The sequence below is a fragment of the Muntiacus reevesi genome, chromosome 1, assembly GCF_963930625.1.
Source record: "Muntiacus reevesi chromosome 1, mMunRee1.1, whole genome shotgun sequence".
NCBI lineage: Eukaryota > Metazoa > Chordata > Mammalia > Artiodactyla > Cervidae > Muntiacus > Muntiacus reevesi.
In genome coordinates this window covers 190,364,227-190,383,392 of record NC_089249.1, presented here as the reverse complement: position 1 = coordinate 190,383,392, position 19,166 = coordinate 190,364,227, and the positions used below count along the sequence as shown (strand labels likewise).

The window sequence follows — 19,166 nt, the reverse complement described above, 5'->3', positions numbered from 1 at the left end:
AAAGAGGAGAGTTTATTATAGGGATAAAATACAGGGATATATTAAGGCACTTAAGAAATTAAAGGTCTCCAAAGATAAGGAAAGTTTCTCTGTCTCTATCTCCCACTCTTTTTCAAATTTTATATTTTTAATTTTTTTTTTTTTTAATTTTTGGCTGTGATAGGTCTTCATTGATGTGCACAGGCTTTCTCTAGTGGCGGTGCCCAGTGTCACTGCAGTGGCTTCTCTTGTTGTAAAGCGTGGGTTCTAGAGCACATGGGCTTCAGTAGTTGGGGTGCATGGGCCCAGTAGTTGCAGCACATGGACTTAGTTGCCCCGAGGCGCGTGGAATCTTCCTGGACCAGGGATTGAACCCGTGTCCCCTGCAATGGCAGTGGATTTTTAACCACTGGGCTACCAGGGAAGTCCCCCCTCCCCCCAACTTTCTCTCTCTTTCTTTCTTACCACATGGTTGCATATCTCTGCTCTTCTCTGCTCATGACTAAAGATGGCTTCCCACTAAGTCCTAAAGTTCTGTGTCCTCAGATCAAGCCACCAGCAGATTTCTGAGCCTGGCTGGATCCCAAGTCTAAATTCCCAGGAGCAAACCGCAATGGCCCAGCTTGGGTTAAATCTATACCCCTGATCCAATCGTCTGTGGCTAAGGATGGGCCATAAGTGTTAGAAATGCTGCAGCGCCCTCTGGAGGTTGGATATTCTCACACACAGAGAGAGGTGGGGGCCGTGCAAGCACCCCAACTAAGCAGCGAAGCCCCTGTGCCACAGCTACTGAGCCCACACACCTAGAGTCTGTGCTCCAGAACAGGATAAGCCACTGCGATGAGACGCCCATGCACCGCAGCTAAGAGCGGCCCCAGCTCATTGCAACTAGAGAAAGCCCACACGTAGCAACAAAGACCCAATCCGGCCAAAAAGAAAGAAAATCTTTAAAATAAATACATAAAATGTCTAACCTGTTGGGCCTGCTTTCTGAGCTGGGCTGGGCTGGGCTGAGCTGAGCTGTGACTGGGGGTGAAGACAGAGGTAGGTTCGAACCACAGACTCTTAGAAGTGGGAGGGAGCTGGAGGACTGGCATGTGGAAGACAGGTCAGTCCTCTGTGACCCCCGAAGACAGGAATAGAGCCACATAGTCGGCGCCAATAGCAGGGAAGTGGGTTTCAGTTTGATGTAAAGAACTTCATGGTGTTTAGAGGTCTCCTTCTCATTCTGCTCCAGTCCCACAAAGCCACACCATGAAGAATGCCCTCCTCAGCCCACTGATTTCTTTCTGCCTATTCAAACTGTTTTACAATTACATTTGTAGACATTTACTGCATTTGTTCCCATGGGCAGGCTGAGCTGTCCCACTTTACAGATGAGTAAACAGAGACGAGGTGACTTGATCAGGGTCCCCCTCTAGAACTAGAATTCAGGTCCCTTCCTGTCACCCTGCCCAGCCTGGCTAACTGTCTTCCTCTCCCTGAATGGGTTCCTTTGGCCCTACAGGAGCTGGCCTGCCCTTGGCATCTTTATAGACAGTCTCTTGATATCTCAGACTGATGTTTGTTTCTATCACCTGCCCTGTGTGGAAGTAATGAGTGAGGATCTACATGTCTCTTGAAAGTCAAAGGTTCTCACACTCCTCTTTCCCAAAAGAGTACTCACAAGGGGGTATTTTGTGACTTTTTAGTCACGAGTTGTTCTTTCAGTGCAAGACAAGGATTTAGCCAAAATCCGGAGGTAGTAAACAAGATTACTGGGGTTGAGTGTGGCTCCATCTTGTTCCTCAGGATCTGTGAGCCTTCCTCTGCCCTGCCCACCCCCACAACTCGATTTTGTTGTTGGTTTGAGGTGGCATGGTTTGGCCACACCATGCAATATGCAGGATCTTAGTTCCTTGACCAAGGATCGAACCTGGACCCCCAGCAATGGAAGTGCAGAGTCTTAACCACAGGACTGCCAGGGAAGTTCTTGCCTTGCTTCTCTTTATCTTGGTCAGGTGTCACCCCTCACAGGGGCCTCGCTGATCCTCACTCATGCCCACTCCCAAACACCTTACCCTTGTTAAAGGTTCCTCCTGGTTCCCACAGCCCTTATGCTTAATGCATACAAACCAGGGCAGTATAGCTCAGAGGTTAAGGGAACAAAGTTTAGCTGAACAGATGGCAGTCACACCTTCCACTCCTCACTAGCTGTGTGACCTTGGGGTAGTTACTTAACCTCTCTGGGCCTGTCTACTCATTCATAAAATGAAAATGGTAGAGTATCCATCTCCTGAAATCAGCATTCCCAGGTGATACATGTGACAAGTGAGCACTGGTGAATGATGTCTGGTGAGTAGCGAGCACTCCCTTTACAGCACTATGATTATAGGAGATCTGACTTATGAGGGCTTTTGAATAGGGCCTGGCACCAAATAACACAGTAATAATAGCAATCATAGTAGTAGTGTGCTTAAGTCACTCAGTCATGTCCAACTCTTTGCAACCCCATGGACTGTAGCCCGCCAGGCTCCTCTGTCTATGGCATTCTCCAGGCAAGAATACTGGAGTGCGAAGCCATTCCCTTCTCCAGGGGATCTTCCAGACCCAACGATCAAACCTGGGTCTCCTGAATCACAGGTGGATTCTTTACTGTCTGAGCCACCATTATTGGAGATCTGACTTATGAGAGCTTTAGAACAGAGCCTGGCACCAAATAACACAGTCATAGTAGCAATCGTAGAAGTAGCATCATTTTTCACACTGTCCTTGATAAATTGTCAGTTGGCATGTCTGCATCAATGAGAAATAGGTGTATCCTTTTCTTTCAAATTCCCATGGCCCAACAAAGAGCAGGCACCTAGTAAACAGCTATTGAATGAACAAACGAACAGATTCTGTTAGGTTCTACAAGGCACAAAAGTACATTCAAAAGTCATTGTCCCAAGCAGAAGGCAAAATTAAGCTGGTCCGAAGGCTCTAATACAAGGGCCAGATAGTACATTTTCAGGTTCCATGGGCCATAGGCGTTCTGTGGCAACCATTCAACTCTGCTGTTGTCGTGGGAAAAGCTATAGACAACAGGTAAATGAATCGGCATAGCTGTACTCCAATCAGGTTTTATATATGCACACTAAAATTTGAACTTCATGAGGTCATAAGGTGTTATCCTTTTGATTTCTTCCCCCCTCCCCGCCACCACCGTCACCAACTACTTCAAAAAATGGAAAAACAATTCTTATCTCACCAGGCATTCAAAAATAAGGGGCTGTGGAGAAGGAAATGGCAACCCACTCCAGTATTCTTGCCTGGAAAAGTCCATGGACAGAGGAGCCTAGCGGGCTGCAGTCCATGGGGTTACATGACTGAGCACTCGTGCCTGAGGGTGGAGGGAGATGGGTTGTAGCAATAAACTGGAAAAACTTAAAAATATATATATATACATATGCATATATATATGTATACACACACACACACACACACACATATATATATATATAAAATGGGCTAGTTCGATTTGGCCCGGGATATGGAGAGGCCCACCTTTGCCCCACGGATTAGGCGGGCTAGATCTGAGGAGCGCGCAGACAGGCGGGCCTTGGAATGGGTCAGGCAAATGGGCTGGGCGAGGGCGGGGCATCGTGTCCGGCTTGCAGTTGGGAAGGGCAGACCCGATTGGTCTACTCCAGCGGCAGAGAGGTAGAGGCGTGTTCGACATCCAGCCCATCAGCGCAGCGCTGCCGCCTCGCCCCGCCTCGCGCAGGCGTCTTAGTCGCGCGGAGAGCGCGCCACGCCCCCTTGCGCGCCCAGAAGGGACTTCCGGGACGGGCTCACCGTGACGTCAGGAGGAGGGCAGGTAAGTGCGGGAGGGCAGAGGGGTGGGCAGGCCCGGTTTGGCTAGGGGGTCTGTCCACTTCCTCACCAGGTCTGTGAGCCGCCCGAAGGGGGCGAAAGTGCCGGGTCCGCGGAGCTTTGCGGACGTGGGCCTGGCGCTCGAAGCCCCCCGCGACCCAGCCTTAACCCCCGACCCCAAACCCGGGACCCCGACCCATATTCGATACCTCTTCAGGTTTTCCTCAGGGACAGTAAACCCCTACCTCGCTGCGTCGTGGTGAAGATTTTGTAAAATGACGCTTGTAAATTGGTTTGTCATGAGAAAGAATCAAAACGACCATCGTTTAACTTGGCATCAGGCGCTGTTCTAGATCCTTATTTAACTCACCGAGTCTTGACAGTAGCCTTATCAGGTTGATACTTTTATAAACCCTATTTTACAAGTAAGAAAACTGAGGCTCAGAGAGAGAAGGAATTTGCCTATACTGCTAGAAAGCAGCAGAGTCAGGATCCAAGCCCCAGCATTATGCCCTGAGCCAATGGGATTTATCATTATTCTTGACACCAAAAACCAGAGATTTCTATACCTCCTCCCTATAGTCCAACCTGTGCCACTCGCTGGGGTGATAAAACCACTGAAAGACCCCAACTCCTGTAAATGGAGTGCTTACTCTGTGCAGGCATTACCCAGTATGTTATTTCATTTACAGCAACCACAGAAAGTTCTCTTGCTATCATCCACTCTACAGATGAGGAACTGTATGCTCAGGGAGGCTCAGACATTGGCCAAGTTTCCCCAACTAGTGAGGAATGGAGCTGGAGTTCCAGCCCAGGGACCTGTGTGTCCTTAAAGCTTGGGTCTTGACAGTCCCTTGGACTGCAAGGAGATCCAACCAGTCCATCCTGAAGGAAATCAGTCCTGAATATTCATTGGAAGGACTGATGCTGAAGCTGAAACCAATACTTTGGCCACCTGATGCAAAGAACTGACTCATTGGAAAAGACCCTGATGCTGGGAAAGGTTGAAGACAGGAGGAGAAGGGAACGAGAGAGGATGAGATGATTGGATGGCATCACCGACTCGATGGGCATGAGTTTGAGTAAGCTCTGGGAGTTGGTGATGGGCAGGGAAGCCAGGCATGCTGCAGTCCATGGGGTCTCAAAGAGTCGGACACTACTGAGTGACTGAACTGAAAGCTTGCGTGGGCACTTGCAGTTTTGTTAGTGCTTTTAGTTTGGAAGTGACTTTAGGAGAATCTGGTCCAGGGGCACACGTTACAGGTGGAGGGTCTGAGGTGTAGAGGGGCTCAGGATGGGATGGTGGAAGACTTTATATCTGGGGCTTTTCACCCTGGCTCTGCCTTCTCGTCGGCTTCTGAGCTTGGGCAAGTTATTTAAGCTCCCACATGCTTGTTTGTCAGCTGGAGATAGTAATAACATCAGTGAAGCATGTGACACATAGTAGCTATTAGAGAGCATACAGCTAAGTTGGCAGAAATTATTAGAGACTTCCTGACTCTAGCGCAGGGAGCCAGAAAACTACACTCACAGGCCAAAATCACACCACTGCCTGATTTTGTACAGCCTGCCAGCACAAAATGGTTTTAACTTCTTAAATGGTTGGGAAAAAATCAAAAGAAGGATGCTATTTTGTGACAGGTGACAGTCCTGCGAAATTCAAATTTCAGTGTCCATAAATAAAATTTTGCTAGGATGCAGCTACACCCATACATTAACATACTACCGGCTACTTTCTGGCTGAGGCAGCTCAGTTGAGTCTTTGGGACAGAAATGCTAGCCCTCAGTGGAGAAAATTTGCCAGTCCCCATTATGGACTACACTTTAGTCCCTCATAATGTCTATTCTTTTTTTTTTTTATTTCTTTTAGTTTTTTTTTTTTTTGAAATACAGTTGATTTACAATGTTGTGTTAACTTCTGCTGTACAACAGTGTAATTCAGTTATACATTTTACATATATACATACACATTTTTCTTTAAATATTCTTTCCCGTTGCGGTTTATCATAGAATACTGAATAGAGTTCCCTGTGCTATACAGTGGGACCTTGTCCATCCAATCTATAATAGTTTGCATCTGCTAACCCCACATTCCCATAGCGTTTCTCTTTAGCATCAAGTTGAACTTCCTTCTGTTTGACTGGAAAGTCTCTCCTCTGAACATGCAGAGGGAGGGAGTCTCCCCACCCCACATTAAAGGAGCCCGGCATTTAACACCTGTGTCATTGACACTGCTTCTTATGGAACCTCGATCAGTTATCAGAGGTTCACACAGTCAGCATTTATCAGGAGCTGTCCTGGGTGCCAGAGATGTAGCACAGTGTGACCTGGCAGAGGAGACAGACTGTAAACAAGTAAGCAGACCCAGGGTGATATGATAGAAACTCCAGGGAAGAAGTGACTTGAGATCACGTAGGCAGGTGAGGCCTCCCACTGAGGTGATGTCCGAGCTGAGATCCGTGACAAAGAACAGACTTGGTAGAAGGGCACTTGAGGCAGTTGGCCTGCACCTGCTGAGCCTTCTAAGGCAGGAAGCCAGTGTTACTGGAGCAGAGTGAGGGAGAGGGAGAGGGGTAAGAGTTGGGCTTGGGGAGGCAAGCAGGGGCCCCATAGGCCTTGGAAAGGGACTCGACTTGATTCTCAAAGCCATGGGAATCCCTGGAGGGTTGGGGTTTTTTGTTGTTGTTGTGCTGGGTCTTTGTTAACTGTACAAGGTTTTCTGTAGTTGCGGTGAATGGGGGCTACTCTGTAGTTGCAGTGCTCCAGCTTCTTATTGTGGTGACTTCTCTTGTTGCAGAGTACATGTTTTAGGGCACTCGGGCTTCAGTAGTTGCGGCCCGCAGGCTCAATAGTTGCCGCTCCTGGGCTCCAGAGAGCAGGCTCAATAGTCATGGCACAGGGGCTTAATTGCTCTGTGGCTCATGGGATCTTCCCAGACCAGGGATTGAACCTGAGTCTCCTGCATTGGCAGGTGAATTCTTCACCCCTGAGCCACTGGGGAAGGATTTTAAGCCCCTTGGAGGGTTTTACGCAGGAGAGCTGTAGTTCAGATTTATATTTGAAGAGATTCTTCTGGCCCTTATGAGGAGAAAAGACCGTGAGAGTCAGGGACAGAGCCAGGAGCCTAGCGAGGAGGTGATGGTACTCCTCCAGGTGAGGGATGATGGGGGCCATGGAGGGGTGAGAAGTGTCAGCTGGGAAATATATGTTGGATGGAGAGTGGACAGGACACTCCCTTTCCAAACAGCCAATCACCACTCCTCAGATGCCTCCTACACCTAGGGGGAGGACCACCACACACAGCCCCCCGCGTCTTCACAGGGAATCTGTGGACTGCTGGGCTGTCCAGAAGGCAGCACGGGCAGTGAGTCAACAAAGCCGCATCTCATCATCTTTTCAGATTGGCCACGTGGAGGGCGAGGACCTATAGGCAGCTACCAGGATGGTAAGTAGATGGACTGTGCTCACTGGGTTTCTCTTCTGGTCTTTGATACAGGGAAGGGGCCCCCTGAGTTCCTCTCTCTCCTAAAAGTCCCCTTTCCCATCCCTACTCCTGACCCCAAGCTCTAAGTTATTTTTAAACTCTACATCAAGGTTTTTTCAGTGCAGTGGTTTCAAACTTTGTGCATGCGTGCATGCTAAGTCACTTCAATCATGTTTGACTCTGTGCGACCCTGTGGACTGTAGCCTGCCAGGTCTGTCCATGGGGATTGTCCAGGCGAGAATACTAGAGTGGGTTGCCATGCCCTCCAGGGCATCTTCCCACCCCAGGGATCAAACCCCCATCTCTTGTGTCTCCTGCATTGGCAGGCAGGTTCTTTACCACTGGAGCCACGTGGGAAGCCCAAACTTTTGTGTTTGCTAAAATCACCCCAGGAGCTTTTTGCTTTTCTTTCTTTTTTTTAAGAATGAGGTGAAATTCACATAACATGAACATTTTAAAGCATGTGATTTAGCAGCATTTAGTATATTCACAATATTTTGCAACAACCACCTCTTTCTAGTTCCAAAACATTTCCTTCACCCGCAAATGGAAACCTTATACCCAATAGCAGTCTCTCTCATCCAGTCCACCCACACTCCCAGTCCCTGGCAACCCCCAGTTGGCTTCCTGTCTCTGTGGATTTGTCTGTTCAGGACCTTTCATGTCAACGGAATCGTGACCATGTGTCCTTTTGTATCCAGTTTCTTTCACTTAGCAGGATGTTTTCAAGGTTTATCTGTTAAAACATTAGAGCAGGTATTAGAGCTTCCTTCCTTTTTATGGCTCAGTAATATCCCATCACAGTGGTTGGACTACAGTTTGTTTATCCATTCATCCATTAATGGACACCTGGCTTCCACCATTTGGTTACTGTAAATAAACATGTATGTACAAGGATGTGTAGAAACATGTTTTCCAGGTTGCTTTTGAAAAGCCCTGTGTCCTGTGACTTCCCTGGTCAGGGATCAAGATCCCAAGTGCTGCATCTAAGACCCAGTACAACAAATAATTTTCTTTTTTTTCAAATGGGCTTCCCTGATGATTCAGTGGTAAAGAATTCTTCTGCCAATGCAGGAGACGCAGGTTCAATCCCTGGATCGGGAAGACTCCCCTGGAGAAGAAAATGACAATCCACTCCAGTATTCTCCCCTGGAGAATCCCATGAATAGAGGAGCCTGGTGGGCTACAGTCCATGGGGTCGCAAAGAGTCAGACATGACTTAGCGACTAAACAACAACGACAACCACGCCAAAAAAATAAAGAGAAAGGAAAAACCCTCTGTCCGGGCACCAGAGCCCGTGCTGTGTTAGGCATCCGTATTTTGGAAACTCCTCAGGGACTTCCCTGGTGGTCCAGTGGCTAAGATTCTGTGCTTGCAATGCAGGAGACCCAGCTTCGATCCCTGGTCAGGGAACTAGATCCCACCTGCCGCAAATAAGACCCAGCACAGCCAAATAAATAAATATTTAAAAATATATAAATGTATGGTTGTAACGTGCAGCCAGGTTTGAGACCCACTGCTTTGATAGATCATTCAGTCAATTCAGCGGATGGCTGCCAGCATTTAAAAGAGAGACTCTCACAGCTGGATGAACATTCTTTCCTGAAACCCATGCTTTGACTATTACGTGTGTATGTGGTGTTAAATATGTCTTATTTTAAGTCACAGTCCCAAAATAACCGTGAAAGCCATTGTTCTAGGAGAGCCTGACCCTCGTGGAATTTTCCACAGCAATGGCGGTGAAACATGTTTTGTTTTGTTCTTTTGGCAGAGCCGTGGAGCTTGCAGGATCTTAGTTCCCTGGCCAGGGATTGAACCTGGGCCACGGCAGTGAAAGCACCAAGTCCTAAACACTGGACTGCCAGGGAGGTCCTGACAGTGGGTTTTTTTCTCCCTAAGTCTCAAGTCCTCAGCCACACATCTTCCAGGAAGTCCCTGTCTCTCTCGTCCAGGTCTTGCCCCTTGAGGCTGCACAGGTAGGTCTGCTGCAGGACCTACCCTAAGTCATGTCTCTCTTCTGCTTTCCAGGGTGAAAGGAAAGGCGTAAACAAGTACTACCCTCCAGATTTCAACCCTGAGAAGGTAAGGGGCAGGCTTCCTTCTCCGTCTCCACGATACCAAAGCAACCTCACTGGGCAGGGGCCCACACACATCGTCCCCTCCTGGAGTCAGACATCATCCCCTCCTGGAGTCAGAACCACGGCTGCAGAATCCCAGGCAGCCTGAGAAGCCTCCCTGCCTTACGCTCATCACCTGGGTCTCAGGGCAGCCTTCCCTCCTGGGTGGTCAGTATGGTCCTCAGCAGACCCAGCATTGAGTGTGGCATGTTTCCAGCGGAGCGAGGATGAGATCCCCTTGCCCTTCCGGCTCCAGCTCCTCTGGCCTCCTCGTTGTTCCCTCTGCTGGGAATTTCTGCCTCATTTTGACCCACGAGGCTGCTTTCCTTCCTTTAGTTCTCTCCTCACAGAGGGCCTCCCTGACCACCACCTCATGTTCTGTCCCATGACTGAGTGCTTTATTTCTCTCATAGCTCCCACAACTCCCTGACACATAGTTTATTTCTTTGCATATTGTCCCATCTCTCCACCTGGAATGTCTACTGCTCAAGGCCAGGGACGTGCATCTGTCTCATTCAGGCTGTGTCCCCATGCTGGGTGCTCAGTGCGGGCCTTTGAATGAATCAGAGCTTCCTGTCTGGTGCTCCCTGCTGACTCGGCCTTTCTATGCCACAGTCTCCCCATAGGTCCAAAGGGGCTGTGTCCCCATGCTGGGTGCTCAGTGCGGGCCTTTGAATGAATCAGAGCTTCCTGTCTGGTGCTCCCTGCTGACTCGGCCTTTCTATGCCACAGTCTCCCCATAGGTCCAAAGGGGCAGCAAAACGACCTAGCCTCTCAGAAACATGGAGGGATTAAAGTGAGACGAGGCCCATAAAGTGCCTGGCAGCCATTTGCCGGTCTAGTCGCCTCACGCAGTCCTCCCCACGACACCCGGAGGCAGTTATGATCCTTGTCCCCAGTTGACTAGGAAAACCAGGCTCAGAAAGGCAAAAAGATAAGGTCACCGCCCAGGGTTGCACAGCTTATTTAGCTGCACCCGCTTCACCAAAGCCTCTGTGCCTCCCGTTTGCTGTTAACGCTCCCAGCAGAGCATAAGAATGAGGCCTGTCTCAGCCTGTGGGAGAAGGCCTGAGCTCCCCCAACTCAGCAGTGCTAATCTGCTTCCTCTTTCTTACCACACAGCATGGCTCCCTCAACAGATACCACAACAGCCACCCACTTCGGGAGCGGGCTCGGAAGCTGTCCCAGGGCATCCTCATCATCAGGTAAGGCCCTGATTGTCACCTGAGGACCTTGGTTCATTGTGTCACTTGGCATCAGCCTCAAGGAACATTCAGGACCCGCTGATTTTTCCCAGAGCTTCAGGGTCTTCATTCCATAAAGCAGAAAGTTGCTGTATCAGTCAGCTGTTGCCACGTAACAAACACGTATTATCTGTTGCTCCTGAGTCTACAACTCAGCTGAATGCCTATGCTAGCCTTGGCTGGGTTTGGCTGATGTGGGCTGGGCTCTCACATGTTTGGAGGTTGCCTAGCTGGGAACTGGCTGGTCCAGCGTGACCTTGGTTGGTAAGACTGGGCTCCGTTCCAAGTGGTTCTCTTTATCCAGCCAGCTAGCCTGGACCTGTTCATACAGCAGCATCCAGGTTCCCAAAGAGAGCCAGCACAGACACACATGGGTTCTTGAGGCAGCGACCCTGAGCTGGGTACCCTGTGACTTCTGTCTCATCAGTTCCCCAAAGCAAGTCATGATGCGGGGTGGGGGGAGGGGCAGGACACTCCACCTCTTCACGGGAATCGCGCAGAGGCACCTAGCAAAAGGCACAGACGTGGGGAGCATAAAGAATCTCAGCCTTTACTGTGGTCGAGCCAGGACGACGGCCCTTCCTGCAGGGTTCTCTTATTTCTGGTCAGCTCCCTGTGGGTTGGCTGTGGAACGAAGCGGAAGCCAGCTTGCATCACCCTCTAGGGTGAGCCCCTCACTGTCTCCTTTTCTGCCTCGTGGACTCTACCCTCAGTCCCTGGGGTTCACCCGGGGCCTGAGCAGAACATCCAGTAGCAAATCCATCAGAGGCAGGAACATCTATGGAAAAGGAATCAAGATACACATCCCAGAAGAGGCCATGGGAGGCATGGAGCTGAAGGTCACCTCCAAACTCCTACCTTGCCCCCATACCCCAAAGCCAACCGAGTGTGCCTGCCTTGGGCCTGCACCCTGTTCTTATCCACTCTGTCTGCAAAGCCTTCATCTCATATGCTATTGTTTAGTTGATAAGTCATGTCCGACTCTTTGTGACCCCATGGACTATAACCCACTAGGCCCCTCTGTTCATGGGATTTCCCAGGCAAGGATACTAGAGTGGGTTGCCATTTCCTCCTCCAGGGAATCTTCCCAACCCAGGAATCGAACTCACGTCTCATTTCTCCTGCATTGGCAGGCAGCTTCTTTACCATTGAGCCACCAGGGAATACCGCCATCTCATGTGTACTGTGTCTTAAATTCACCTCTTTATTCATTACTTAATGACTTTATTCTAAAAGAAAAGCTCCATCACTACCGTTAATGGAAATTTAGCAGAATTGCATGCTGCAAATAGAGCTGGAAAAAAGAGATCCAGGGACAGTACAGTAACTTAGAGAAGATGGAATAGGTCACCAGGGCTCCCTGCAGCCTGTTTCCTCCTCTGCTTGGAAGCTTGACTAGCTGACAGGGAGGGATGTGGGAAGACAGAGCGGAATATGGGAAGACAAGGCAGCCCCCACTGGAGGCACTCACCTGGACTCAGTCAGTTGGCCAGAGAACCACATGATGGACCTGGCCTGCCTGCAGGAAGGGCCGTCGTTTTTTTGTTTGTTTGTTTTCATTTTGGTTTTGTATTTGGCCATGTCACGAGGCATGCAGAATGATGGTTCCCTGACGGGATCGAACCCAGACCTCTGCAGTGAAAGCACCAAATCCTAACCACCAGGCCACCAGGGAACTCCAAGTCACCATTCTTTATCCTCCCACATCCACGCCCTTTGCAGCGTAACTGCAGCCAGAGTCTCAGGCATGGAGACCCAGGGAGAACCCATGTGGACAAGGACAAATGAGCTGTTTTCTGTTTGTATAGGTTTGAGATGCCCTATAACATCTGGTGCGACGGCTGCAAGAACCACATCGGCATGGGTGAGCTTCTGCCTGCTCCCCACCCCGCCCCCCACTATTCAGCCCCACGGCCAGCAAGCCCCTTAACTTGCTGGGCACTGTAAGAGACCATCTCGCTGATGCTGTAGTCAAGAGTCAAGGAGAAGATAGGCTCCCCCCTCCCCTACTCCCAGTAACTGGTGGGCTGTGGCCACTTCATGGCAGAGCAGTTAGGAGGCTCTGGGTTCAGATCCCATCCCTGCCACTCCCTAAGCTGGGTAACCCTTAGCAGGCAACAGAGCCTCCATGCGCCTCGGTTTACGCATCTGTGAAATTCACATGATGTTGAGTGCCCGCCTGCATGGCATATAAAGTGCTTAGTGCGGAGAAAGGAAGAAAGAAGGGTGGGCTTTTATTATTTTTCTAGAGAATATCCAGGTTTGGGGGGGGTTCTTTTTCACTAATCAGATGATATATTCTGGGCTCTGATCTTGCTTACTAAAAGGCTTAAACTACAAAAACAGAACTTGGAGTGGTGGACAGTGTGGCCCCACTGGGTTTTCTCTCCCTGGGAGACTGGGGGCTGCTCCGGTTCATGGCCCCGAGGGTCAAGCTGAGCCCTGCTGTTCATGCCCTGAGAGCCTCGTGGCCTTTGGAGCAGGTGTCCCTGGCTGGGCGTGATCAGGGGGATGCGTTAGAGGGGTCTCTCAGCCTCAGCAGTGGGGTGACCTGGCCCCTCCTTCTTGCACTGGTGCCTCCCTCTGAAAGCTACCAGCTCCTGTTTATAGAGCAAGCTCTCCCCTGGGCTGGGTGCTGTGGGATGGGCTGGGGATATCTGCACTGCAGAGAAGGAAACGCAAACCAGGGGGGCTGAGTCACCCACCCCAGGCCTCAGACCCTTGTCTGACCATCTATCTGTGGGCACAGTCAGGGGTTCGAATGCTGAAGGTAACAGTAAGTGGCAGGTCACGTCTGCAAGCCCTCGCATGTGCCACGTGCTATGCGCTAAGCACTGTATTCATTTCCTGCTTTTAGGCCGCGCAGTGCGGCTTGAAGGGTCTTAGTTCCCCAGCCAGGGATTTGAATCCATGCCCCCTGCAGTGGAATCGAGGAGTCCCAACCACTGGACTGCCAGGGAAGTCCCCAAAACCAGCCCTTTTGGAATGATCACTGGCACCCAGCCCTGTGTTAAGTGCTCCGCATGTGTTAACTAGCTTCTGCAGTTTGCACATCAGGCCTGTGTGGTGGCCGTCATAGCCATCTCAATCCAGTGGATGGGGAACCTGAGGCCAGATGGCCAGGGCAGCTGCACTAAGGTCGCGCAGCTGGTAGGGCAGAGCCAGGATTTGAACCCAGGCCCTCTGGCTCCACCCCACCACCCTCTGTGGCTTGAGCACCTATCCCACAGCCTCGACATGGCTCTTTTCCACTTGAATCTCCGGAGGTGTCTCCCCTGCAGGCCCGAGGAATGCCACCACTCCTGTCTGCCCCACCACCACCCCAGGAAAAGATGCTGAGGGTGCACCCTAGCCTCATTCTCTCCCTCTCCTCCCAGGTGTTCGTTACAATGCAGAGAAGAAGAAGGTTGGCAATTACTACACGACCCCGATCTACAGGTAAAGGCAGTCTGGTGGACCGAGGGGTGAGGGGCTCCACAGAAGTCTGAGTGGGAGGGAGGCTTGTACCGTCTGCCTGAGGGTCACCCCTGTGGGTCTCTCCTGGAAACCGGCATGGTCTGTCAGTCTGGGCGCATCCTGCCTAGACACCTCCATGGCTCCCTCCTTCCTCGGACTAAAATCCTCAGGTCTCCCCGTGGCCCACAAAGCCCCCTCCCTGCCTTCACCTCCTCCCACCCTCCCCATCACTCACTCCCCTCCAACCACACAGCCTCCTCGCTGCACCTTACAGAATCCCTCTTTGGTGCCCTCTGCCTGGAGCATCTTCCCCAGACATCTGCATGGCCCCCTTTCCCTCCTTGGATTTCTGCTCCAAAATCGCCTCTCCGAGAGGCCTTTTCTAAAGCAGTGCTCTCCACCCAACGCTGTGGTGGTCTGAGCATTCCCTGCCCGCTCAGCTGCCACTGGCGCATCAGCCCTGCCGAGAGCAGGGTGGCCTTCACCACGGAGCCCCCGGCCACTGGTCCCAAGCCTGCCACAGAGCAGCCTGGCTTGGGAGGGTTTGTTGAACGAATGAGTGAACAAATGAACGAACAAATGAATGAGTGCATGGATGAATAAATAAACTCCAGACAGAAGGTCAGTACCAGGGTGAGAGGGGCCCACATGTGTCACAGACACGGAGACCAGCATGTAGCCGGTTCTCTGCGAATGCTAGTAGATGGTGTAACATACACGATGGAAGGAAGCAGGCAGGGGTCACAGGGTGTCCCAGGGCGGCCACAGTGTTCAGATTCCCGCCTGCCACCCTCCACCCTCCAGGTTCAGGATGAAATGCCACCTCTGTGTCAACTACATTGAGATGCAGACGGACCCCGCCAACTGTGACTACGTGATTGTGAGCGGCGCCCAGCGCAAGGAGGAGCGCTGGGACATGGAGGACAACGAACAGGTGCTGACCACAGGTGAGCACTGTGAGGGGGTTCGGACCCCAACCCTGGTCCTGAGCCGGGGCCCCGAAAGTCCAGCCCCGTTCTCACCCTTGCAGAGCACGAGAAGAAGCAGAAGCTGGAGATGGACGCCATGTTCCGCCTGGAGCACGGCGAGGCTGACCGGAGCACGCTCAAGAAGGCCCTCCCCACCCTGAGCCACATCCAGGAGGCCCAGAGCGCCTGGAAGGATGACTTCGCCCTCAACAGCATGCTTCGGAAGAGGTTCCGGGTGAGTGGGGCTCCCGGCCCAGGGTCGGGACCACAGGTGGTGAGGCATCACCAACAGTGGAGCAAAGAAAGTAAAAGTTAGTCGTTCAGTCATGTCTTACTCTTTGCAACCCCATGGACTGTAGCCCACCAGGCTCCTCTGTCCATGGAATTCTGCAGGCAAGAATACTAGAGTGGGTAGCCAATTCCCTTCTCCAGGGGATCTTCCTGACCCAGGGATTGAACCTGGTCTCCTGCATTGCAGGCAGATTCTTTAACATCTGAGCCACCCAGGGAGTCCTAACAGTGGAGCAGGGAGAACGCAAAGTGGACTGAGACCCAGGCCCAGCCTGTGCCCCATTGCTTCCTAACTATAGGCAGTCTTTTCACCCACAGTTTCCCCATCCACCACGTGGGGACCACCTCCCTACATCACAGCACCCAGGGGAGGCATCTGGCCAGCAGCTGTTTTGTTTTTTTTTTTAAATGATCTTTCTTTATATTTGTCTGTGCTGGGTCTTCATTGCTGTTCTGGTTTTTCTCTAGTTGCAGTGCACAAGCTTCTCATTGCGGTGGCTTCTCTTGTTGCAGAGCACAGGCTCTAGGCACTCGGACTTCAGTAGTTGTGGCTTACTGGCTTAGTTTCTCTGTGGCTTGTGGGATCTTCCCAGACCAGGGATTGAACCCGTGTCCCCTGCATTGGCAGGCAGATTCTTAACCACTGGACCATCACAGAAGCCCAAGGATTTTCTTACTAATTATTTGTTACTAAAAGTGTATCCCTCTGGCCAGGCCTGTAGCCTGAGTTGTCTGTCCCCTGCCTTCTGGGCATCTCTGAGTGGCATCTGAGAGCCCCCAAACATAACATCACAGGGAAATCCCATCAATCCCACACCTGCCCTGCCTGCATCTTCCCCTTCTCAGTAATAGAAGCATCTTTGTTCTTCCAGGCACTCAGCCTTTTTCCTCTTGCTATAACCACCATTATTTCCCCACCTCCGCATCCATAAGCAAATTCTGGCAGTCTCTGACAATATCCACAGCCTACATCATCTCCCGCCTGGACTAGCACAATCTCTCCTCGCTGGTCCCCAGTGGCTCTTAGCTTTATGTCCCACAGCCTGTTCCCCTCACAGCCATCAGAGGGCACCCGTGAGCGCCTGAGTGGGATCACATCCCTCCTATGCTCAGAGCCCTCCATGGTTCCGTTACTTTAAGTAGAACCCAAAGTCCTCCCCATGGCCCACCAGGCCCAAATAATCTGCCCTTTTCCCTTCCTACCCCCATCTCCACCTTCCCCTTGCTCATTCTGCTCCAGCCACATTGGCCACCTCACTGGCAAGTGCAGTTCTGCCTCAGGGCCTTTGCACAGGTTGTTCCTTCCCCCTTGGAACACTTTTCCACCTAATACCCACATGACTCCCTCACTTAGACATCTTTTCTTGGACATAATCTTCTCAGGGAGACTGCCCCTGCCCCTCCCCTCCACCGTGCACCATATTTAAAGTTGAACCCCCCTGCCAACCCTCACCCCCTTCCCAGCGTTATTTTTCTCCTCATCATTTTGTCTCACTTACCCACTCATATGTCAGCTTCACCAGGGCAAGGGTTTTTGTCTGCTCACTGCTGTGTCTCTAGGGTCTAGGACAAGGCCTGACACCAGAAGGACATTCCGTAAATATTTGTGGAAAGAATGAATAACTGGGAACTTCCTTGGCAGTCTAGTTGTTAGGACTTTATACTTCCACTGCAGGAGGCGAGGGTTTGATCCCTGGTCAGAGAGCTAAAACCCTGCCTACCTTGAGTCACATCCAAAAAAAAAACAATGAATGTGTGAAGGACCCAGTGGTACACATAGTAATAACAATCGTGTCTCCTGTTTGTTGAACAAGTTCTGTGTCCCAAGCACTGTGTGAGGCCCTTTCCTCACATAAACTTAAAGAGGAGGAAACGGGAGGAGAGCTCGAGGGGATGCCCATGCCAGCTCCCAGCTCAGAGTGCATGGAAGAGGCATGACTCTGACACCCACCATCCCTCCCCGTGGCTGCTCTATAGAGCTCAGTGGTAAAGAATCTGCCTGCCAGTGCAGGAGACGCAGGAGACACAGGAGACCAGAGTTTGATCCCTGGGTTGGGAAGCTCCCTGGGAGGAGGAAATGTCAATTTACTCCAGTATCCTTGCCGGCCTGGTGGGCTACAGTCAATAGGGTCACAAAGAGTCAGACACAGCTGAGTGACTGAGCGCCATCCCTCTGCACCCACTTCCTCCCCGACACAGGAAAAGAAAAAAGCCATGCAGGAGGAGGAGGAGAGGGACCAGGCACTGCAGGCCAAGGCCAGCCTGGCCATCCCGCTGGTGCCGGAGACAGAGGATGACCGTAGACTGGCCGCCCTGCTGAAGTTCCACACCCTAGACTGTGCGTGGGGGCCAGTGGGCCTGGGGAGTCGGGTGGGGGGAGACGGGGGGTAGGCGCTCCGGCAGAGGGCAGCTCTGGACCTCCTTCTCCCCTTCAGCGTACGAGGACAAGCAGAAGCTCAAGCGAACAGAGATCATCAGCCGCTCCTGGTTCCCCTCCACCCCGGGAGCCAGCGCCAGCAGCAGCAGCGGCGGCAACAGCAGCAAAGCCAGCAGTGTCCTGAAGAAACTGGCCCAGAACCGCAGAGCCACTCCCACCAGCTCCCCCGTCACCATGGGGCACCTGGGCATCGTGCGGCGGCGGTCCCGGGAGGTCCCAGAGAGCCCCCAGCACCCGGCCGAAACCTTCAAGTCTGAGGAGCCACAGGTGCCAGAGGGGGCCAACCAGAACAGGCCTGCGTCCCCCCGAGACTGCTCTCTGGAGACAGCTGAGACCCCTAGGAACAGCGAGCCACTGGGGCAGGAGGAGAGCTGTCAGGACAGGCCCCAGCCCCCTCCAGACACCGCCCCCAAGGCAGCCAACCCCCAGGACACACCACAGCCCTGCAGCCTCGGCTCCTCGCTCGTGGCTGACTATTCCGGCTCTGAGAGCGAGTGACTCCACGGCCCAGATTCACTCCAGAGGCCGGGACTCACCCAGGAGGCCCGTCCCAGGCTGCAGCCCCGCTGGCCCACCAGCCCTTGGAGAGCTCAGTCCTCACCCTGTGCACACCTCACTTTCTCGCCGTGATAGAGTTGTTATTTATTTGGTCTTGGAGAGGGTGTCTGTGCCTTGTGGGACCCAAGACCTCCCAACATTAAAGCCCTGCTTCTTTGCCCCTGTCTCAGGTTGCTAAATGGGCCCAGGAGCTCTGCCCCCACCCACCCAATGAAGCTTGCCCAGCATCTCATCACCCAGTGCAGATGCCCTGATCACAGCCTTGGTCCCCACCCAGCTTGATGAGGATTTAAATGTAGAAGCCCAGGCTGGCCTGAAATCAGGGCCAACTTCCTGGAGGTGGTGAAACAACAGGCTGAGTTTGTGAGGAATCAAAAGGGGACTGGACAACAGGGCAGGCACATGGGGTGCTCAGCATCCTGGCCCAAAGCAGCAAAGGATGGAGCACACAGGTGTGAGCTGTTCATTATTCCCCTGCCCATGGGGACAGCTTGGAAGGGTACCCAGTGTACTTCTTTTGAAGGAAACTAGTAAAATGAGTAGAAAACAGCCTTCAAACAGCAGAGCGTCTGCCAGGAGGCTCATGGCCCACCGCCTTCCCCTAAACTCTGGAGAAGGATCATTGCTCAAACACTGGCACCGTCCAAGCCGTTTGAGATAACGGCATGAACAAATCAGTCACGCGGCCCTCTTAAGGCTGAGGTTCCGACTTAATTTCTCGGAACTTCTAATGTGCCGGTCCGGAGGGGTGGTGGCTCCACTGGCCTTTCCTCCCCGCGGGGATGGGACGGTCTCAG

General features: G+C 51.9%; 1 protein-coding gene and 1 non-coding gene across 5 annotated transcripts; one reads left to right on the top strand and one right to left on the bottom strand.

The window, feature by feature from the left end:
- Nucleotides 1–3,742: 3,742 nt before the first annotated feature.
- On the top strand, nucleotides 3,743–18,515 carry YJU2B (YJU2 splicing factor homolog B). 4 transcript variants are annotated; one of them, XM_065917628.1, is made up of 10 exons: nucleotides 3,743–3,817; nucleotides 7,214–7,258; nucleotides 9,327–9,380; nucleotides 10,538–10,620; nucleotides 12,468–12,523; nucleotides 14,037–14,097; nucleotides 14,920–15,062; nucleotides 15,146–15,318; nucleotides 17,574–17,712; nucleotides 17,810–18,515. In XM_065917628.1, exons 2-10 carry the CDS (start codon nucleotides 7,256–7,258, stop codon nucleotides 18,307–18,309), a joined length of 1,212 nt encoding a protein of 403 aa, XP_065773700.1. In that variant the 5' UTR covers nucleotides 3,743–3,817; nucleotides 7,214–7,255; the 3' UTR covers nucleotides 18,310–18,515. The 4 variants fall into 4 exon arrangements, with proteins under 4 accessions (XP_065773700.1, XP_065773702.1, XP_065773699.1 ...); XM_065917630.1 differs by having other exon boundaries at nucleotides 3,774–3,817; nucleotides 7,135–7,258; XM_065917627.1 differs by having other exon boundaries at nucleotides 3,798–3,817; nucleotides 7,061–7,258.
- Nucleotides 9,095–9,166, bottom strand: TRNAE-UUC (transfer RNA glutamic acid (anticodon UUC)). The gene has a single exon. It is a non-coding gene; the product is annotated as a tRNA-Glu (tRNA).
- Nucleotides 18,516–19,166: the final 651 nt, after the last annotated feature.

What these genes read in the sequence shown, in the direction of transcription:
- YJU2B (XM_065917628.1), top strand. An exon ending in TACACGACCCCGATCTACAG is followed by an intron (nt 14,098 to 14,919) that starts GTAAAGGCAGTC and finishes TCCACCCTCCAG; the next exon opens with GTTCAGGATGAAATGCCACC. An exon ending in TGCTTCGGAAGAGGTTCCGG is followed by an intron (nt 15,319 to 17,573) that starts GTGAGTGGGGCT and finishes TCCCCGACACAG; the next exon opens with GAAAAGAAAAAAGCCATGCA.